Here is a 24,077-nt window from a genome sequence, read left to right on the forward strand (position 1 = left end):
TTTAAACATGCCCGATGTCTAATTTAGACTCTAAGAGCACACGGTGTGGTGGATGTCACCCCGTCGGCTGTCCCACCGACCGTCGCCCCACACCGCGCAGGCGTTGGGGTTGCGTCGGTAGTGCCGGCGTCGCTGCCAAGACTTCGGTGCTTGGTTGTTTTGTGGGCCCCATTTTCAAAATTATATCCGTTGCCTATTTTTTTTTATTTTATTCATCCCTATATATAACCCATCAATTTCATTATTTACACACACAACAAATATTCTACAATCTACATCATTTAACAAAAAAAATTTCCTTTCTCCTTCACAAAAAAAAAATATGGCCAATCGTTGCTTGATCAACCTCGACATGCACTACAACGGCGAGTTATCCGATAACCGCCAATATTGGCTCGACGGGTACACACAATCGTTCGAAGCTCTAGATGTTATCGGCTTCGATGTAGAACGCGTTGTAAGCTTTATACGCGATATGGTAGATTGCGAAGCCGCCGACGTTTGGTACTGTGACGAGGTCACGGATTTGTTCAAGGAATTTCAATCTGAAGCCGTGTGGGAACGAATGGTCGGAAAGGCCAAACTGAAGAACAAACGTATCACGTTGTACTGTAGGAACGTGTGGAGCCTTCCGGCTTCGAACGGTCGAGACGATGATACGTCTTCGCATGAATCCGGATCTCCCACTCGCTATGGCCGTTAAATTGTTGTTATTTTTAATAAGTAATTTTTAGGATTTAATAAGTAAATTTAGGATTAATAAGTAATTTTAAGACTTTTTTTAATAACTTTTAATTTTAGGTTTTTAATTGTAATCGTTTAGGTTTTTTTTTTTTATTAATAAAAGTGTATTTTAGGACCTTTAATGTATTTTTAAATTTAATATTTGTTCGTATTTTTATTAATTTTATTTAATAATGTGTTAAAAATATATAAGCAATTACTTATTAAAAATAATTGGTGGACTCTATCTTCTCTCTCCAAGACACTGAACTGACATACCCAGTGCTCTAAGCTACATTATCGAGGCTGAATCAAATTTCCTAAATCTAACGTCAGTTTAATAATATTGTTAAATTATTACTTTCTCCGTCCCATATTCTCATATTAATAGTCAAGTATTCCATTTTAGGATATATAAAATTAATAGTCTACTTTAGTAAATAAAAAATAATAAGAAACATATGTTCAATTATACCCTTAATGTATGTGAATAAAATTAAAGGAGAAAGAAAAGATAAGGATAAAACTTAAAAGTAAATAGAAAATACAGTACTTTTAACATTTCTGTTTTCGGTGTAACACGAACATCGTTTTTTAATAGCTCAAGAAGAATGAGAGGGTTATCTAATAATAATAAATTTTAAATTTACTGTAAATTGTAACAGGCACAGATTGATTGTACTAAAATATGATCAAGTGAATCTGTCAAAATTTTTGATTATTTACAGAAATTCTATCTGTGTTATTGCACAAATTATTGCAAGTCTTTTTTAATAGATTATTCCAAATTATATACATATATATCTTACCGTTTCTATAAAGTTAGACTGGCACTATTGGTGTTCAAAATTGCAGGGCAGAGCAATAGCAATTCATATTCTAATAGTAGGATTCCACAGAAAATAAAAGCCACGATTGGTGTTCTTGCCGTTTTGCTATGGAATCCTACTATTAGAAAACGTATTGTTATTATATGTTAATTTCAGGGAAGAATGGAACAGGGGAAATCAATAGCAATTGATGAACAACTATCCAATTTTAAATTTAAATTTAGGATGAAACAGGGGAACGGGAAACAGATCTATAAGGAAATGTACGAGATGATGAATTAAGATGTTCGGGCGTGCACTTTTATAAGAGGATATCCTAGGGTTAGGGTGTCGGCGAACAGTGTCAAACCTAATTTGTTCGAATTCCATATGTTTGGGCTTCTCAATTTTGGGCTAAAACTTAATAGTACCGAGTATTAAATTTGTGGTTTCATAATCACTAATTTACTATTTTGGTATTATGAAGTTCTAATTATTTTATTAGAGATTTTAATAAAGATTTAAATTTAAATCCGATGAGAAATTTCAAAGACATTCGAGTTTGTAAAATGCGGCGTAGGGTGTGTTTGGGTGACGAGCTTGTTGGAGCTTATGGGAGCTTATAAGAGCTTAAGCTTATGATTTTAATAAGCTCCAAGTCATAAGCTTCGTTTGGTATATTAAAAAAGTAGAGCTTATGAAAATCACAAGTTCTGGAAAAATAAGCTACTTCTAGTAGCTTATGAAAAAAAGTAGAGCTTATGAATTGGAAAATAAGCTCCAGCTAGTTTACCAAACACTTATGAAAAATAATAAGCTCCAGCTACCAATTTTAAGGATAAGCTCTAGCTTCCATAAGCTCCGCTCCAACTACAGCTACAAGCTCCAGCTAGTTTCATCCAAACACACCCGTAGTGACGTGATGCGGCTGCGGTCCTAAAAGCTTACATATGATAGGCTCAGAATTTCAAAATATCTACAGTCCACTAGAAATAAAGTTGGGCCGACTGCTATTTATAAATGGATGGTCGGCTTATGCTGGGCCTGCCTATCTCGTATTGGTTCATAAATTGTTTCTGGACGTGGATTATTTATTTATTTTTGGCATTGTGACTAGGAAGATGAGGGTTCTGTACGCATGGAGCCTCCATGAATGTTTCTGCTGCTCTTTTCAAACCTCATGTTATTGAATGATGGATTTTTGATTGCAACTTTTAGGTATATACCATGTAATTATTAAAAACGTAATAGAACAGTTTATTTTTCCTCATTAATCCGGGATATAATGATATAATAATTGGCTAGGCCCGATCAATAAAACTATACAAGTGGACCTAAACTATATAAAGTTAATTACCACCGAAGTAGTGATTGAGTGGTAAAAAATCCCAGTTGGTTCTGGGCCCGTATTTTTAAAAAATAAGTTCATGTTCAAATCTTTGGGGGGGGGGGAGTTTTCTCCAAGGTTGTGCCTCTGGTACCCTTCACTGTGTGCGGGCCAAACAGTTAACCTAAAACATTCCGGGTACGCTTTGCGTGATGGATGCGAAGAGTTTCTTCTTAACGGGTGTGTGAGTGACAAATGAGATGATTCGATGCCAAAATTTCCGTCTAAAAAACTATATAAAGTTGTTGGGAAGGATTAACAAACATTACCTACTCATCTCATTATATATGTTCAATCTTTTATAACACATATTTCACATCCCTCTCTCTCCAATTTGCACAAAAATGATGCAAGAAAACACAACATCAAATGCCGCTCTTATTGTCATTGTCACCAGCATGGTGGGTGTTTCGTTAGTCTGAGTGCTATGGTGTGTCTATTGAATAAAGGTGAATGAGATATTAAATTTTAAATTTGAGTGTTTTGTTCAAAGTTGGAAGTGTTCCCAAAGGGGTGGTTGAGTGGTTAATCTCCACAGTGGACTCAGGTTCAATCTTCACCTACATCATTTTGAGGCCTTGCCTTTAAAAAAAAATATTAAATAAAAAAATGAAAAAATAAAAAGTTGGAAGTGTTCCAACTTGTCCCACATGAGTGAGTGAACTTATTATAGGGCAAGCATCTTTTTTTTTTCTTTTTTTTTTTGGGTGAAGGCAAGGCCCAAAGTGTAGTTCATGGGACCTACTACTAGAACTTTTAACCACTAACAGAAGAATCTACGAACCACGTGAACCCTTTGAGGAGTAAGTGATGCCAAACACTATTTTAACTGCTTCAGCCTGTTTATCCAATCTTAATGAGGTAAAAACTAAAAAGTAATACAAATCATAGAACGAGTATACTTGATTATATTTAACAAGTAGCCAAGACATCAAACAGTACAGTACTTGATGCCTACACGCAGTTCAGAAAAATACCGGATTCACCTTTTTAATAAATAGGAATCAGTCCAACAGGGGTTAAGAACAACGGCCTAGTCCAATTTCATTCTCGGGCAAGTCATTCTAATAGTCTGCGGAAAAAGTTGAAGCAACAGTGGGCCCATAAATCTGTAACACTCTTGGGAATTAGTACTAGCAATTGATCATAATTTCAATTAAATTTTTGAAGGCAAAATTCTTTTTTAAGAATCTGAAAATACTACGATTAAGTTGGCAGTGGTAGGGACATCACTAGTTATCCGAATCAAGTAACCCGTGATTACTACTGCCACCAAAAAACTTTTAACTCGGGGTACCAACTAGGACATTTGCACAAAAAGAAAGCGATTGTTAATGATATTTATATATACAAAGTGTGGAACCAAAAGAAATGATCCAAAAAGCATAGATAGCGGCCTAAATGTTAGCATAGAAAGATTTGGCCATGCAAACTCTTGTTAAGAACCTATGAAATTACAACAATCAGCTGCTGCATCAGGGATGACAATCAATCCAGAAGGTATCCAAAAACAACTCACTCCCAATGGAAGTGACCCCCAAAACTATAAGGATAAAGACCAAGAAAACACATTTAACCATCAAGGACACTATTGAGAAGTACATGAAAAGCGACAGGTTAAACAGTCGCTTTTTATCGACTCTTTCAAAAAAATTCACCCTGTATAATAAACTCAAAGTACCAAAGTGACGCTAATTACTATATTATCTAATAGACAAAAATGGTGAAAGGTAATTAGGGGCATTTTCGTCCTTTCACCCTTTTTTTAATTCTAATTATATTTCACACAAAGACCCTCACACTTTTTCAAATATTCAAATCGACCCCCAAACAGGGGATAAAGTGTCAAATAACCATTTCATAAAAAATCTTAAATAAACTCCACCCAAATATTCAACGGGTCATATCTTCTCGCTCGCAACGAGTTAAATTTTTCCGACACCATCGTTAAACTCGAAATAATTTTAGGAACACAATGTCACTAACTATACGCAAAACGGACGGACGCTTTTTAAAAAACGCTAAATATTTGGGGTACTTTACATACACGTTGATTTTGCATTAAATTCTTAAAAGTCGATAATTACATAGGTAAACGCGGAGATGGACATATATTGTTAATTTAAAATAACATTTAAATCTTTTACGGGTTATACCTTTTAGTTCGACTCAATTTGCGCTTCAAGGACATCACTCTTTAGCCACGAAATAATTTAAAAAACTAAATGCAATAAAATACATTGAAAACCGAACCCCCGGCGCGAAGCGAGGGTTCAACAACTAGTTAATATCTATACATATTATGCGTGGACAAAGTACCAAAATATGATCAATAAACCTAGACACGATTGTTGCTTCCACTCTTTTCAGTATAATCCCTGTATAATTCAATGTCAAGTAACCAAACCCTTTACCCCATTTTTGGTACAAGTTGCACCAAGACAAATACCTTAGTAGGGCATGAGCTCGTCAGTCATGTCTCATGTGTTGATCAATAAAGAAAGAAGGTCCACGAAAACTCAAGAAAATGAATGCACTGACTCAGTCTGCAAAAACAGAATATTCAACCTATAATACATAACCAACAACTGCATTATAACCCAACACATATATACATAACAAAAAAGTAATCTTGCTGACTGCACCATAAACTCACCATTACAATAAGAACACCTTCAGTAGTAGCAAATTAGAAAAATCTTTTGAATACATTAGATAATTATCGTAGTTATACTTGTAGGATATAATAAAAGATAATGGACAAAATAAGTCAGTTTATGTTAAACATTACGAATTTCACAGCGGAACTGGACTAATGCAGCATACTTTTGATTATTCACAGCAGCCACATTACTATGTTACCTGCAAAAAATGCTAAATATCTCTTCGTTTCTCTGAACGCAACTTGCCAATAAAAAGTTGCAGATAATTCTGTTAATTCTTTGATGGTGGTTGGTGTGCCTCAACAAGACAACCTATTAACATTGTACACATGCTCGAGTTCATGTATTACTGCACAACCTCCACGCAAGTAATTAAGGCCTTTTCTTTGACTTAAATAACCAATAAAAATAATCATTGAACTTAAAAACATTATTCATATACAAATCTAATATAAAAAACGGAAGGATGAAAATGCACCAACGTAACTCAACTCTAGATCCATGAGATCGAGATCGAGATCAACAATTTCCTTACCAATCCCATTACCTCATTTGACCATCTGTTTTTACAACTGACCCACTCTGCAAGAACAGACGAATATAATTGAATAAAACGAGCTAGAGCATAGTTTTATACTTGCACCGAATATGTGCATAAACGTGAAGAACAGAGATGTGTATGAACTTGTTTAATTCATTGCTAAATGCTTGCCACACATCTTAGAGTTAGGTTCCAACATGGATAGTTGGTTCCTAACAACAATCTTCTAACCAGTACTATTATTCACAAGTATCTGTGGCTTACATTTCCTACAAACATCAGCTATAACTATAATTATTTACAAAGTACCTAAAATCTAAAAACAACCCAAAAGATGATAAGATAATAGAAAATAATCAGTACCTGCAGTCTTGTAATTGTATCCATATGATTATAATATTCGGTTGGCCATTCATTTTCATCTCGATAGAACAAAAGGAAAGAGAAAAATCTAAACAAAAATAAGCACCAAATGTATATATAAGAAGGATTTCAAAGGTGATGGTTAGTCTTGCCGAAGATATAAATATCAAGAGTTCTAAAACTAAAACCAACCCACAGTTATAAAATATCAGAAATCGTAATCAGTTCATGTAGTCTTGTTGTATCCATAGGATTATAATATTCAGTTTGCGATGCGTTTTCATAATGATGGGAAAAAAATAGAAAATCCAAACAAAAATAAGCAATGAATGTTATATAAGAAAGATCTCAAAGATAATGGTTACTCTTGCCGAAGGTTTGAATATCAAGAATAAACATTAACTTGCAAAAAATAAGATTAAAGTTATTGCAGTCTGACATGATTATCAATAACTAACATAAACTTATAAACTTATAAGGATAAAAATTAAAGTTATGGTAGCAAATATATAAATATATAGAATCAACTTAAAACTTTTAAATCCATCTGTAGATTTGACAAGAGAAAAGAAATTTGACATATAAGGAATATCGCAAACGCGTTTGGTCAAATATACCAATAAGCTGAAATGTCAGTTAAGTAAAGGAAATCAAGAAAATATGCTAATTTGTATATTAAATTTTGTGTCTATATGGTATATGGTATATGTGGTTCTTTTATGATCTTGTAACTAAGCTAATGCTTAGAAATTAAATTTATATATACATGAGAAGTGTCAGTTGCAAATTATCAATATCCAAATTACTATTTCATCGAAAAATACGTACTTGAATACAATTGTTTGTTTGCTTGTATATTCATCTACTTAAGTCCATATATTGCTCTAGACCCTAACTTTCAAGCCACATTAGACGGTTTCCACCGTTCTTGTTGCGTAATCAGCATACTCTTTAGCTGCTTTCGCAGTTGTTCTCTTATCTCGTAATTAGAAGCCAACGTATGATCTAATTTCTCTTTCACAGCTTGAAGTTCAAATTTTCTCATTTCAGCTACAGTTATATCAGAATTATTCGAATACCCCGTGCCACGTTGAAGTTGAATGAAACTCGTGTTCAACTAACACAATGATCAATACACGTACGAACTAAACTTGCAATACAAATATGAACGAAAAAATAGTATAACAGTTACTATGAACTTTGTATGATAACCACCTTACCTCATTGACAGAATTCCTCAAATCCTCCACACGAGTTTCACATTCGGTTGCATATAACCTCAATTGAGCCCTAAATTCATCAATATCACGAGCTTTCGACGCGAAATACTTATCGTTATTGCTATCCAACACCTCTAGATTACTCAGTTCATTACTCAAAGCCCTAATTTGGATACAGAACCATCAGCAACGTTTCTTACAGAATTACAATGAAATCAAGCGATGAATTGATATAACAAACCTGAATTGCTGGATTTGATTGAGATAGATTGAATCAAGGAGATCGATTTGAGACTTAATTGATGATATGATGAATTGTTGTGAGGTGATTTTGTGTTCAAGTTTCAAACACCTTTGTTCAATGCATCTGATACTTGAAAGCTTTGAAGCTAGGGTTTGTGATTTATTTTGTTGGAGCTCTTTCTCAGCCTATTAGCGATATCGACATGTATTAATCGATCAAAATACATACAATGATTCAATGATTGTGCGTGTGTGTGTTTGAAGGTATTAGAAGGAAGAGTACCTGAAGAAGAGAGAGGCGTTGATTTCTGGAATATTCCATTTCTTCAAGTCTCCGTTTGAAGGTAGATGAAAATGCCATTATTGAGTGACGTAAGCACACAAGTGAACAAGTATCAAATTTATTTCTGGTGTTTTGAAAGAGTGTAACGTTGAGAGGTTAGTTGTGTGACGGGTGAGCAGGGGTGACAATGGATACTACTCCGTATACGAATACTAGGGCTGGGCTGCTCTTGGTTTATAGAGCTTATTTATTTTTTTTCCTATGCGTGGAATAGGCAATGGCTAAAAAAAATCTTAAGAAAATTGTAAAAGTGTAAAAAGTACAGAGCTATCTAGTTTGCGCAATTTTCGGGTTATGTCTACTAGAATAAATCTGGACCGAATCGAAACTTGAATATTTATGAAAATAAGAACTAGGGACCGGATAATTTATATATGATTCGCTTCGATCAGATTCTAGCTTTGGTACAAGCAGTTCGGTTAAATATCAACAGATATATATTTTTCGAAAATCAATATATATATATATATATATATATATATATATATATATATATATATATATATATATTTTTTTTTTTTTTTTCACGAGAAAAATGAATATGATACTGGTATAAACCTAGTTGGATATATAATCAAAATCAGTATATCAATTGGTTTTCATGATTAAAAAAAGTTTAAAACTTTGAATAATGTGCTTTTGACTTTTTTAAACTAATGATTTATTAACTAGTTGTGGAGCCCTCGCTTCGCGCCGGGGGCTCCGTTTTTAATGCGAGTAAAAAAAAAATCTTGATCTATTTTGTAAAAAAGAATTTTTTTTCGACACTAACATTGAAGGGTTGTTCCTTTTGTGAAAGTTGTTTCTTTTAACGTTAAAAGTTAGTTGATCTATTTTGTAAAAAAAAAAATGTTTTTTGACATATTTTGATAGCATTGAAGAGTTATTCCTTTTAAGAAAGTTGCTTCTTTTATCGTTGAAGACAAAAAAAAAATGTAGCACAGTAGTGACCTATGTGAGTCCTACTGTTTGAGCGTAGTGTACAAGTCGGTAAAGCGTGGTGGGTGTTATTATTTAGTATTTTTGGTGTTAGTGATGTGATAAATAATAATTTAGAATATAAGTATAAAATGGGGGGTTCGATTTGTATTTTAATGAAAGTTAGGAGGTTAGGTTTGTGAAAAGTGAAAAACGAAATAGTACTATTCATAACAAGTAAGACAAATTTTGTCATATAGTAAATTCTACACACAACTTAAATGTATAACACCAAATATCATCTAACCTCTTTTTCATTCACATATATACAAACACACATCATACACTTATTAATATATAACATAACACTCATGTATGAAAAACTAAACCATATAAATAAAACTAATCCAAATTTAAAAACAAAATAGTAACCAAAACTTCAAAAGAAAATATAAAAAAACAAATTGTATGATAGATGGTTAAGATGTTATACGTGAGGCTTATTCGTTGTCTGTCGATATTTAACCGAACTGCTTGGACCAAAGCTAGAAACACAAGGAATGTGAATCAGTGGCATGATAAACACAAAAACAAAGTAACCATATAAAGAAGATAATAACTTAATATGCCTATGAGTGATGGAACGACCCATGTGAAGCCTTTGGGCAGTAAGTGATGCCAAACACTACTTTAACTCCATCTCAGCCAGTTTATCCAACCTTACGCTACGGTGTATTCTCGAGTTTTTTTTTTTAGCGAAAAAGAATGGGTGAGAAAAAAGAGAGAACAAATGAAAGGAAAGGGGTGTAATATAAAATACTTTTACGTATTCTCGAATCAAAAGGAAATTAAAAGAAAGGAAAGGGAAAAAATTCTAACAAAATAAAATCAACAATAAATTTAAATATTTAGTAACCGTTAACTAATGTCACCAGAAATTTAAATGTGATAATTGTAATAGGTGAGCATTGTATTTAATTTTGTCATTCACTCCAAATATATATAAGGAGAGTGGAGGTCCGCGCTGCAGCACAGGTTTTTTCGTACATGCAAACGGGTTCGTGGTACATGTTGAAGCATAATCTACTTATCTGCATTGTTTTGTTAACACAACTGTTACAAATGTCGGACATACCACGAAAAACAAAACATAACAATTCCTCCTTAAAAAAAAAAAAAAAAAAAAAAAAAAAAACCATTTAAACCAGTCTTCAGATTGGGTTTCTACTTTCTAGTATGTATGTGCAAGATATACTTCTCCTGCCCCTCACACTGCTGTATCTCATCAATCAGTCTCCAACTATTACTTATCAGCATTGCTACCAGTCTCTTCATACTTCCAGCTACTTCCCGTCATTATAAACTTGGTTGACGCTGTTTTTACGTTGCTGTAACCGACCTAACCCAAATTTAAACATTACGAAATTCACAAAATATGTATTAATCCACTGTTTATGATTGATATTACCTATTCGAATATTTGTTTCAAACAACTAAGAATCAACCACAAAATACCTTCTGCACCTATTGCGTCAATTTGAATATTGCTGGTCGGCGCTGGTCGGCAGCAGCATTTGGGCAACCACAATAGATGGCTGAAAAGAGTACATCAAATTATTCAAACATTAATTAATCAAATGATTCAAACACTAATTGTGTACATCAAACACAACAAACGAACCTACGCAAAACCCTAACTTTTCATAACGTAAATCAATGATTATAGAGGAATTGGAGAAAACAAAAATCACAAATTAAACGGGGTGACATAAAAAAACAAATCTAAGGAAGTCACCTAAGGAAGATGACAATCCAGAGCGCCGAATCGCACAAATTAAAGGAGTTGGTGGTATCCTTCTGTATTTGAGAACTCACAACAAACAAATAAAATAAAAAGGTGGGGAAAGCGGGACACAAAACGACATAGGGAAACCAAATACGTGTAACATACCGTTTTCTTCATACATGTCTTTAAGGTACGTATTTGATCGTTAGAACGTTTATAATTCGTTTGCTCATGTGATTAAACGATTTAAAGTGTTAGTTGATATATATATATATATATATATATATATATATATATATATATATATATATATATATATACGCGTATGAATGTATACGTGTAGTTTAAGTGTTTATGCGAAAGATAAAATGGGGTGTACGAGTCGGGTTATGACATTTGGGTTTGTAAACCAAAAGCTGGTCAAAAGTAGGCGTGGGGCCGCGCCGAGGCAAAGGGCCCCTCCGCGCCGCGACATATAACGCGAATCAAGAACCATGAACCAAATTAAACAGCTCGAATTTTATGTTAAATGCCACGCCGCGGCAAAGGGGGTCGCGCCGCGACCCTACTGCCGTGCTGATTCGAAATTTAGATTTAAAAAGGGTTGGTTCGAGGGCACTTTCGTCTTTTCGCGTTTGGATCAGATTGTGGATCAAATATCAACCACTTATCTCAATCCTTCATTTTTCTTTTCTCTTTTCTTTCCATTTTCTCTTCCAAAACACAAAACCCACTTAGATCTAAATTGAGATTTGACGGTGAAGAATTGTGATTCGGTCCTTGGAGCAAGAAATAAATTTGTTCTCCTCGTTCTTAGCTACAACTTGATAGTGTTGGTAAGTTTTAACTCCGTGTTTTGAGTTTTAGTTAATTTATGGCTAGGGTTTGGCCATTTGAGACTTGTAAGACCCATTTGGGGAATTAATGGGTGAATTTGGGTTAATTTGATGCAAGGAAAACCCAAATGGTGTTAATCTAGGGTATGGTCATGTAAATTGGGATTTGTAAGTGTTAATTGTGTTGTAGTCACTAAAAACACCTGTAAAATGATGAAAGCTTGTTAATGGGTAAGGTTTGACCAAAATTTGTAGTCTAAGTGTTAAAATGGGTCAAATGGGTGATTGTTGGCCTAGTTGGATGAGATGGGTATGAAATACCCATAAATTGTGTTAGTTGGTTTTAGTAGACCCTAATCACTAGCTTTTAGTGATTTATGACGAGTCATAGCCATTAATGGGCGGTTTTGGTGGATGTGAATCATTTAATGCTTTTAGGGCATTAAATGCTTAAGGGAAAAGTGTTGGTGGTTAGTCCACTAGAGTTGTATGTTAATTAAATGCATAATGTGATAGGTGCATATCATTGAAGGTTGCGAGCTTGATTCCTAGTTCACCAAAGGCGATAAGGTGAGTGGAATAATTATATGCGTATGTATATAATGTATTTATTTGTATGCTATGGTATGAATCAAAGAGCCGGTAGTGTCATAGTATGTGCGATTGTGCTGAGATGTGAACCAAAGAGCCGGTAACATCGTAGTACGTGTGTTGTAGTGTGAACCAAAGAGTCGGTAGTACTACGACACGAGTTATTATAGTGTGAACCAAAGAGCCGGTAGCACTTATAACGAGTATGACTCGGGTTGTGATGTGAACCAAAGAGCCGGTAGCGTCATAACCGATGCATATGGCGTGAACCAAAGAGCCGGTAGCACCATGACGCGAGTATGGTTAACCATGGTTGTGTGTTGTATTTGTAGCGTATTGTATTATGTCGATTTATATGCTATTGATTGTGCTAGTTGCGGTATTGGAGACTTTTAGCTTGTACTTGCGATGGTATGCTAATTGTTTGCTAGCATGTATGCGGTATGTGAGTATGTGTTTGCAAGTAGGTATATTATATATGTATGTGTATAATTATTGCATTCACTAAGCGTTTTGCTTACCCTCTCGTTGTTTACACTTTTAGGTTCCGGCGTGGACATGGGTAAGGGTGTTCGTTTGGATTAGGGGCCTCCCGCTTTATTTTGATAGGGGATGCTTTGGATGAAGCTTTTGGAAGTTGATCTAGTTTTGGGTAGTTTAGCCCCAAACCATGCTCGAGTGTCGTTTGGTTTAAAACTATCATCTATGGGTCGAACTTGTATTACAATTGATTAATGGCCTTCGTGCCTTTTGTAAACATTAAAAACGTTGTAAGTTTAAATGGGATTATGTAATGGTTTACATCTTCCGATTTATTGAATGGCGCGTTATTGGTTTATACTAATAAAAAAAAAAATTATCCGGTTGAATACGGGTTGGGTTGTTTCAATACGAAAATACATGCATTGGCTATAATATATATTAGTAATACGGAGTATATAGATTAACAATTGGTATATGCAGATTAACAACTGTATGTATATACGAGCAGAGGAGACTACCTTTTGAGTGTACAAGAAGAGAATTATACGAGTAAATAACAATATTGAGGGTTATGAAGAGTTACTCCGGTAGCCAATATATAGATAGAACTAGTGGTGCAACCCTTGCGTTGCGACGGATTTGCAAGTCATCAATAGTATACGTATATATAGATCCTTGCATTGTGATGGAAAATAAAGTAATAGGTACACCTTTTTGGGCTGCTTTCCCAAGCCTTCCTTTGAAAAAGCTTTTGTCTTTCTCCTTTCGAGCTTCCATTAAAGCATGGTCATAAGAAGCACTAAACTACGTCAACATGTATGAGAAAGCAAAACCCGATGTCAATAAGGAATATAGTAATGAAGTAAAGTACAACTATCCAATAAAAACAGCTGCTACATTTGTAAACTCAAAATTTCAAGTAAAACAAATAATAATGAAGTAGAGAATGGAAAATACCTTTTTATCCTTGATCTCACTGGATTGTATCCATGTCTTAATCTGATCTCTATATCTCTGAAGCTATAATAAGTAGACAAACAAATATAAACAAATTATACTTCCAGAATTAACACAACAAATTAAATATATACCATTTTATGCGGATGGTTGTTCTGCCCGTTGAATTAGACCTCGAAAATCAGCAAGAAGAACCTGAGAGACAAAAAGTAATGAGTTCAGTAATGAGTTCAGTAACTAAATCACTTGACGGTTACATATAAATTATCTCTTTCAGAAACTAATACTTAATCAACAATATATAACATGATTGTGTTTAATAAAAATAGCAAGAAAAAAAAATGGAATAACAGCCGTGAGACGTACCTTTTTTTGTCAGACACAACAGGAAGATGTTGATTTACAAATTTCGTAGGATTTATTATCATTATCAGTCCCATAATATATTGCATCCATAACCATTAGTCGATTCTTAATTAGTAGATTCTGAAAATTGAAAAATAAATAAATAAATAAATAAATAAAACTACTAAGAAATCGAAATCACAATTAATATCGTAGATCCATTCCACGAACTATAAACAATTGGAATTTAAGCGGACGAAGGTTCATCGCCTGAGAACCTAATTTTTGATTGAAATCCTCATTTGATTCTATGAAAAATTGAAATCAGAAAAACAGATGAGGGTGAAAGATTGTGGTACCGGTGGATGAGGCAAAATAGGACGAAATCAGAAAGAAGAAACATACCTGAGTTCATGGAGGTCGAAGGGAATTTTTTTTTTCCTCTCTTTGGTTTGACGAAGATGGCGAGGAAGGTGGAGGCGAAGACGGCGACAACGATGGTGATAACGATTGCTGCAGAAGAAAGCGTCGATGGAAGAGACCCTGAAGTAAATCCATCAGCAGAATTCCAACCCAGCAACGTTCGTGCTAAAGGCATGTAATTGCAAGAAACGTAGTTAGAGTTTAAACATGAAACCATGGAATGTAGTGTTTAGCAGGCGTGGGAGGAATTTTTTGAGGAGGAAGAGAGAGTTTTGGAAGGTGAGTGTGGGTAAAGTATTTTAAGAAGGGTGTGGAAGGGTGTGGAAGATGGGGTGGTGAAAAGACTGTGTTACCTTTTTTTACAATTGGAAGTTATGTGATTGAAGTGTGAAGAGGTAAAATTTTAGTGTAATGTTATGTGTTTGAAGTGTAAAGAGGTAAAACTTTAGTGTAATTTTGTGAGATGTAGAAAGTGGACTATTCACTTTTCGTATGACATTTAGAATATAGGTATAATATAATATAAAGGAGTTGATATTTCCACATTCCTTTTTACTACTTCCAACATATTTTCAAGTTAGTTCCCAAAATACCCCTTATTATTATATGTAAGTTTATTTAGGGTGATGGTAAAATATAAATTTAGTCAAACTAATTTGTCATTTCCTAAAATTATGACAGAAATGTTTCCCTATGACACCTTAATCTAATGACGATTATTATGTTACTACACTCTTCCTTTTGTGATTTGAATTCTCAGTCTAAAATCCAGAAATCCCTCGAATTTTTAAACGGTGATCTCTACATTCATTACTAATCCAATAGAGTCGCCAGCCAATTTCTAAATCTATAACTATAATGTTGGCAAAAACCCCAATTTTAAACCTAAAAAGAAAAAATAATAGAACCCTTTATAAAAGGTAATCGACTAGATGTGTTTACGTTCCTCAGAATAGTTCCAGAAAGCCACCATAAATTCGTCTTCTCTGAAGAAATTGTAAGCAACACAACCTAGACCGACTAGATCTCACACTCCGACGTTTTCCATCGCCGTCGCCCCGAAATTCAGCACGAAGTCACCGGTTGAACGACTCAATCTCGTTTGGAATGTGTTAGTTGGGTTCTTGGTCAAGGTATTTTTGGAGATAGAAACAAGCTTTTGAAATGAGTTGTAAAAATGGAATAATTGATGGTAAAGATGGTGAGTATGAGAGGGCTGAGGGTGGTGACATTTATTTAATTCACAAGGGTATTTTAGAAAACAACTTAAAAATATGGTGGAAGGAGTAAAAAAAAAGTTGAAAATATCATTTCCCATAATATAATATTTCTTTTCCTTCACAATCACCTCAAAAGTGGGCTTATTGTAATCCCAATAAAAATCACATTCAATATCATCTCTAATCCTTCCCTCCCCTTTCATTTCTTTGCTAAAAAAAAAAAACTCAACCAACAGGTTGTAGGTTCAAGTCTCACTTGAAACAGTGAGATGTAAATATTCGTGATTTCGTGTGTAGATTGTAGGTTTTCCTTTCAAAAAATAAAATAAAATAAATTAATAAAAAAATAATAAAAATAAAAAGAAAAACTCGAGAACACAATGTTAATGAGCTAAACTGTGATACAAGGAACACACTTGATTTACATTTGATAGGTAGCCATGACATCAAAAAGTACAGTACAGAAAATATTTCTCATGAGAATTAAAAAATAGGCATCAGTCCAACAAGGCAACAACTGCCCAGTCCGATTTCATTCCGGGCAAGACTTTAAATATTTCTCATGAGAATTAAAAAATAGGCATCAGTCCAACAAGGCAACAACTGCCCAGTCCGATTTCATTCCGGGCAAGTCACTTTCATAGTCTGTGGAAAAGTTAGAAACTATAACCAACCTGGACTAGATGTGACGATTAACAATTATCCAAAAAATTTGCTCTTAGTGTTAAAGCTAGCCACCAAAAATCAACAAACTCGGTTATCCGGGTATTGATGCTAAAGGTCAAGAGTTTGATCCTCAAGGGGGTTTTTCCAAATATGGTTTCCTCTCGACCCGTGCCATGGATATGATCGGGTGGGTGGTATCCCAATGTAGACCCCGCCAGAGACTCCTAAATTGATGTTAAAAAAAAGTCAACGGTCTTTTTGAAAGGACATGCTAATACAACGATGAACTACACCGACAATCCCAAGTTGTCCAAATCAAGTCACTCTCAGTTTCAAGTGCCAACAAAAAGATAGTATCTGTTCCGATATTAGGTATACGAAGTTTTGGAGCCAAAAATCAAAGATCTAATAGGCATTGTCAGAAACCGAGACATTTGCATAAAAATGTAACAATTTTTTTAGAGATGATTTTACTAAGAAAATCATACAATGATCAAGCTGCGCAGTGAGAGACAATATCAAGATATCCAAAACAAGCCACTCTCAATGTAAACTGTCACCAAAAACCATAAACTCGTGTAACTAACTAAAACATTTACATTCAACAAAAAATTAAGCCAGTTGTGTGGCTGGAATATAGACAAGTGGACGCGAATAAATTGACAAAATACGAAAATAGTAAAAGGGTGGTCAAAAATAAGTCCATGCAATAATACAAGGGCCTATCATATATAATTTCAAGAAAACATATATTATATTTTCTAAAGGCAAACTCAAACTCACACACCCAACTAATAGTAACACGAAATGTCCTAAGCATGACTCGAACCATCAACCTCAAGGTTGTAAGGGTGATCTCGATACCGGTAAGCCATTTGCTCTTTGGTTTCAAGAGAACATATATTGAAGAACCACATACTTGTTCTAAGGACAATTGGATGAAAAAACGGCATAAGAATCTGCAACATTCCCATAAGTTTGGCATAAAAGCCACAAACCTTTGTGATCATCATTTAACTCGCTCAAGCAAGTAATGTAAAAAGAAGTAGAAGACCTAATATTCAATATAAGAATACGCAATATTCCCATAAGTTTGGAATTGATATATTATTATTGTTGTTACTATTTCGCACCTTGCAAAACCCAATCATCATCATTATCATTACTTTTTTTATAGATTCTACATTAAATACAAAAAATTGTTGTCACTAAATTTAAATAAAACAAAAAGGTTAAAAACGGAAGGGAGAAATAAATTTCTCACCAAACCAAACTCTTTTGATTTAAAACTTCCATTTGTTTTAATTTTTCAGTCTTCTCGGTTCCTTCAAAGCCAAAGCTGAATTTTCCTCTCTCCACTGATATAAGCCCCCCTCGATTTTCTATTTCGAAAGCAGCTATTAGTGGAGAGGAAAATTCCGCTAAGGCTTTGAAAGAAACCGAAAACACTGAAAGATTGAAACAAATGGAAGTCTTAGAACAAAAGAGTTTGGTTCAGTGAGAAACTCGTTTTTAACCTTTTTGTTTTATTTAATTTTAGTAATCACAATTTTTGTATTTAATGCATAACCTATCAAAAAATTAATGATTATGATGGTTGGTTTTACAAGGTGCAAAATAGTAACAACAACAATGTAAGATCAATTCCAAACTTCTGGGAATATTGCGGGTTGAATGTTGATCACAAAGATCTGTGGCATGCACACATTTCTTAAAAGCTTCATCTTTAAATAAAATAATTTACAGCCTACAGACCTTAAAACTTTGGAAATCAAAATCAGTACCTCTAGTCCTGTAGTATCCATATGATTGTACAGTTATATTCAGTTTGCCAAGCGCCTGTAGAACAAAAGAAAAGATGAAAAATCTAAACAAAAATAAGCACTGAAGGTTTTTCTTACTTATCAAGAATTAGGATAAAATTACAAGAATTAACTTTAAAGTTATGGTAGTCTGTGATATGAATATCAATATCAATAATTGACATAAACTTACAAGTATTAAAATTAAAGTTATGGTGGCAAAGATATGAATATCTACAATTAACTTACAAATCTATCTTTAGAGATCTGAAGATATTATGGCAAGAGAAAAGAATCATGATAAGCAGTAAATCGATTGCAAGATCAACAAAAAAACAAAGTAACCATAAAAAAGAAGAAATTACCGTAATTTGGCTTCAAATGATGGAGCAACCCATATGAACCCTTTGAGCAGTAAGTGATGCAAAACACTATTTTTAACTGCTTCAGCCTGTATACCTGTCATACAAGAAAGATAGTCCAAGCACAACAGAAAGAAAATGATCAGAATAATATAATGGTGTTCCGGACCAAACAAACCTACAAAACTACACAATCTGATCATGCAAACTCAAGTTTGGCGGATACCAAGAGATACATGATAGGAGGGCAAAAACAGAAAATTCAACGATCCACAAGTATTGTTAACCGGATGGATGAAATGGTCCATATTCAAAATAGTCTTTTAAAACCATAAGCACTTAAAAGAAAGCCCGTGTCCCAAAAAGTTTAAGCTAATATGGGGAGTTTTGGTGAAAAGATGAAGCCTCATTTCTTCATTGCAAGATTTTTTGTTACTAAATTTGAATATTTTTAAGATATGATGGACTATTCAGTCCAAAACGAAATGATCAATTTACCGAGTATTTATGTTAAAAAAAAATGATCTTTGTAGTACCTATGGATCCATAGACATTCATGTACAGAGTTCAGGTGTACGGTTAAGCACCTTCTTGTCTGATGATCTTCCGCAACAATAATGGGTAAAAATAACTTCTCTGCCTGCTTACTATAAAAATACCTGATAAAACTCTGAAAAGACGAAAAATCTAAACCACGATAATCATTGAATGTAGTACAGAAGCATACTATGTTTTTCATAACCATTAATAATAATGTTTACTTCTAGTATCTTGTTTTGATAACCCTGATTTCCAATAATTTAACATAATCAGCAAAAAGAAACTCCAATTCTTCAGAATTTGAAGAATTAAAAAAAAAAAAAAAAAAAAAAAAAAAAAACCATAACTTCAAAAGATTTTAACGAATCAAATTAAATTAGACCTTTACTTTTGTAATTCATCGATATCAAGGAAACAAAACCCTAAATTTTTTAAAAAAAATAACGAAATGTAAAACAAACCCTATTTTCGAAAATGTTAAAGATTTCACAGGGAAAAAGTCACAATTTTTTCGAATAGTACTGAATTAGAATATGAAACCCTAATTTCTAGATTATTAAGGCAATTACACTTTATCCGAATTCTTCATATGGAGACGAAAATTAGGAGATATCGTGGAATGAACCCTAAATTCGAAGATGTTAAACGAAATCAAAGAAACCCTAACTTCGAAGACATAAAAGAAATTAAAGAAACCCTAACTTCGAAGAAATTAACTGAAAAACCCTAAATTCGAAGACTTAAAAGAAATTAAATTAAAAACCCCTAAATTCGAAGACTTAAAAGAAACCCTAACTTCGAAGATGTTAACGAAATCAAAGGAAGAAAAAAGAGAACCTGATCACAGGTTGAGAAGAGTAGAGAAACTGGATACATGAAATGTCGATGGAAGTGGGTCAAGGTCAAAGATCTCGAACGTGTAGCAACGGTAATATTTCATTTCCCTAAAAGCACTTGTTAGACTATTTGTAGCCTTTGGGATGTGGGTTGGGGGCGTGGTTGCTTTTTATATTTTTTTGATGACTAGTACGTGTGAGTTGTTTTTGTGGAGTAGTGATGGTGCGGGGTTTTGGTGTGGGTTAGAAGTATTGTGATGTGTTAAAATATAATTGGGTTAAATATTAAAAGAAGGTAAAAATAAGATTTTTAAAATAATAAAAATTGATAAAATGGCAACCCACTCCGTTGCAAGGCAAAGAACGCCCCCAACAAAGCCTCATCCCACGCCTTGATACACCACAAGTTGATGTTGCTTGCTTGCAACCTAGGCATCCCACGCCTCTTTTACAAACCGATACAACAAGTCTTATTAAAAAAAATGAATTTTGCTAACGGTAACTTTAATGTTATAGTTAACACGTTTTTAATTGTTATAATTAACTGTTATCGGTCATTTTTATGATAGCGTTATCGAAATTTGCAACAATTAAAAACATGGTAACAACGGCTCTTAAGACTGTCGTTACCAAATCTAAAAAAAAAAAGTTTATTATACTATCAGTGGCGAAAGCAGAATCTTTATTCACAGGGGGCGAAAACTTTTTAAAAATCGTAACAATTTTTTTTGACATAATATAGAGGTTTTTTGATAAAATACAGAGATTTTTAGACAAAATACGGAGGTTTTTGGGCAAAATACGAAGACTTTTGGAGTCAAATATGGAGACATTTGGGCAAAAATCAACTGGGGTCAAATAAAAAAATCCAAATTTTTTGCACTGAATTACAAATCCATTTGGGGCTGACGCCCCACCCTGCCCCCACATATTTCTGCCCCCGTATAGACACCCTTATTTTTAAAAAGTTATATTTGGTGGTCCCTATAACTTCAAAATTGCTAATTGTTGGTACAATTTATAACTTATGTTAACTTTGCCGTTAAACAATAGTCAATTTAGTAATCTATGGTATCATATAAATTTTTAAAATAATGATGTCATAAATAAAGATTATTCAAACTTAAAAAAAATTAAAAATAAAGAAAAAATTTCTAAGCTTCTCATGATGATGCCATTAAAATAAGGGAGGTGATCCTCACACACAATTTTTTGATCCATGTACACTTTTGTTTCATAAAATTACAGTTATGCCCCTAAATTAATCTAGGAAGTTGAACTTATTTTAATATTATAAGTATAATTAAGGGTAAAATAGGTAATTTGGTGTACATTGATCAAAAAGTGGTGTGTGGGGATCACCTCCTTTAAAATAATTAATTATTTTTAATAAAAATATTAACATGTTAATTGTATAATATAGAAAAAATTACTTAGATGATCCCTGTGTTTTACCTCAAATTTCACGTGAAGTCTCCGTATTTCTATTTTGATTTGGATGGTCCCTGTGATTTACAAATGTTACGTGGGAGGTCCCTGCCTCGAACAACTATTAAAAAAGTCTGTTAATTTAGGGGTATTTTCGTCCTTCAGTTATTTCACACTCAATTCTATTTACAAATGTTACGTGAGTGGTCCATGTGATTTACAAATATTATATACACATTTATATTATAGTTATATTTATTATATACATATTTATATTTATTATATACGTAGTTATACTATAATTTATATTTATCATATACGTTTTTATATTATATTATATTCAAAATTATTATATACATATTTTTATTATATTTATTATATACGTTTTATTATATTTATTTATACACGTATTTATATTTATTATATACGTATTATTATATTTATATTTATTATACGTGTAATTATATTATATATATAGTTATTATACATGTCATAATTTCTTTATCTCCTTATCGATTTCTTACTTTATCGCAATCTTTAAACGTATTTACCCGACATTTTACCAACCAACCGAAAAGACCCCTTCAAAGACTAATTGGATGATGAAAGAACTCGCTTGATTGGAAAAATGTATATGTCCGAAGATTGCGATAATAAAGGAAGAAATTGAGGAAATGAAGAAATTATTACGTGTATAATAAATATAAATATAATATAAATACATGCATAATAAATATAAATATAAATACGTAAATAAATGAATATAATAATACATATATAATAAAATATAATAAAAAATATGTATATAATATATATAAATATAATATAAACACATATAATAATATGAATATAATCATATGTATATATAAATATAATATATAATACGTATATATAAATATGAATATTACATAAATACGTATATAATAAATATAAAATATAATATAACTACGTATATAATAAATATAATTACCTATATAATAAATAAATATAACTATAATATAAATATGTATATAACATTTTTAAATCATAAGGATCACCCACGTAAAATTTGTAAATAGAAATGTGTTGGACAGTGGTCATGGAAAAGACCACCAAGGGGTCAGGTAAATGGCGAACTACAACAATTGATGAAGATGCTATCAGGTGTAAAGTTTAACCCTCAAGTACGGGACACGTGGAAATGGAAAGCGGGTGGAAGTGAGATCTTTTCAACCAAAGCATTAACAACGTTGTTCAACTCGAGACTTTTAATTCCAAGTAATGATAGTTGTGAAACATTGTGTAACAAATTGGTGCCGAAAAAAATTGAAGTGTTTGTTTGGAGAGCAAATAAAAAGCGTCTACCGGTATTGGTCGAACTAGACAAGAGATGTATTGATCTTCACTCGGTTCGTTGCCCCTTATGCGATGACGATCTTGAATCGGTGGATCACTCTCTTATTATGTGTAAACAAGCTTTTGAAGTGTGGTGCAAAGTATTCGATTGGTGGGGTCGAGGTGGTATCCCATTTGTTAGTGTCGGGGATCTTTTCAATGATTCGGGTCAAGCATCTTCTTTTATAGGCAAATCTATTTGGCAAGCGGTATTATGGTCAAGTAGTTATCTCATATGGAAAAATCGTAACCAGAAAGTCTGTAAACAAGTGTTGGAATGGACCGACGCCGTTAAACGAGATTCAAGTTAAGTCATTCGAATGGATTGCAAAAAGATGCAAAGCACGGACTGTAGTGACCCGAACTTTTCCATGTTTATATATATTAATTGAGATTGATGTTTACATGATTAAATGTTTCCAACATGTTAAGCAATCAAACTTGTTAAGACTTGATTAATTGAAATAGGTTTCATATAGACAATTGACCACCCAAGTTGACCGGTGATTCACGAACGTTAAAACTTGTAAAAAAACTATATGATGACATATATATGGTTATATATATATAGTTAACATGATATTATGATAAGTAAACATATCATTAATTATATTAACAATGAACTACATATGTAAAAACAAGACTACTAACTTAATGATTTTGAAACGAGACATATATGTAACGTTTATCATTGTAACGACATTTAATGTATATATATCATATTAAGAGATATTCGTACATCATAATATCATGATAATATAATAATTTAAAATCTCTTTTGTTATTATAAACATTGGGTTAACAACATTTAACAAGATCGTTAACCTAAAGGTTTCAAAACAACACTTACATGTAACGACTAACGATGACTTAACGACTCAGTTAAAATGTATATACATGTAGTGTTTTAATATGTATTTATACACTTTTGAAAGACTTCAATACACTTATCAAAATACTTCTACTTAACAAAAATGCTTACAATTACATTCTCGTTCAGTTTCATCAACAATTCTACTCGTATGCACCCGTATTCGTACTCGTACAATACACAGCTTTTAGATGTATGTACTATTGGTATATACACTCCAATGATCAGCTCTTAGCAGCCCATGTGAGTCACCTAACACATGTGGGAACCATCATTTGGCAACTAGCATGAAATATCTCATAAGATTACAAAAATATGAGTAATCATTCATGACTTATTTACATGAA

The 24,077-nt window shown here is 33.1% G+C and overlaps 3 protein-coding genes across 3 annotated transcripts; 1 reads left to right on the plus strand and 2 right to left on the minus strand.

Annotated features, from left to right (window-relative positions):
• Positions 1 to 7,074: 7,074 nt before the first annotated feature.
• LOC139853234 (uncharacterized) lies at positions 7,075 to 7,890 on the minus strand. Its single transcript, XM_071842637.1, has 3 exons — positions 7,883 to 7,890; positions 7,707 to 7,827; positions 7,075 to 7,603 (listed from the first exon to the last, which is right to left on the minus strand). Exons 1-3 carry the CDS (start codon positions 7,888 to 7,890, stop codon positions 7,385 to 7,387), a joined length of 348 nt encoding a protein of 115 aa, XP_071698738.1. The 3' UTR covers positions 7,075 to 7,384.
• On the minus strand, positions 7,836 to 8,385 carry LOC139858194 (uncharacterized). Its single transcript, XM_071847050.1, has 2 exons — positions 8,233 to 8,385; positions 7,836 to 8,135 (listed from the first exon to the last, which is right to left on the minus strand). Exons 1-2 carry the CDS (start codon positions 8,308 to 8,310, stop codon positions 7,911 to 7,913), a joined length of 303 nt encoding a protein of 100 aa, XP_071703151.1. The 5' UTR covers positions 8,311 to 8,385; the 3' UTR covers positions 7,836 to 7,910.
• A 14,227-nt stretch (positions 8,386 to 22,612) lies between these two features.
• LOC139853328 (uncharacterized) lies at positions 22,613 to 23,170 on the plus strand. Its single transcript, XM_071842739.1, has one exon. It carries the CDS (start codon positions 22,613 to 22,615, stop codon positions 23,168 to 23,170), a length of 558 nt encoding a protein of 185 aa, XP_071698840.1.
• The last annotated feature ends 907 nt before the right edge of the window (positions 23,171 to 24,077 follow it).

This window comes from Rutidosis leptorrhynchoides, chromosome 1 (genome assembly GCF_046630445.1).
Source record: "Rutidosis leptorrhynchoides isolate AG116_Rl617_1_P2 chromosome 1, CSIRO_AGI_Rlap_v1, whole genome shotgun sequence".
In the NCBI taxonomy this organism is placed as follows: Eukaryota; Viridiplantae; Streptophyta; class Magnoliopsida; order Asterales; family Asteraceae; genus Rutidosis; species Rutidosis leptorrhynchoides.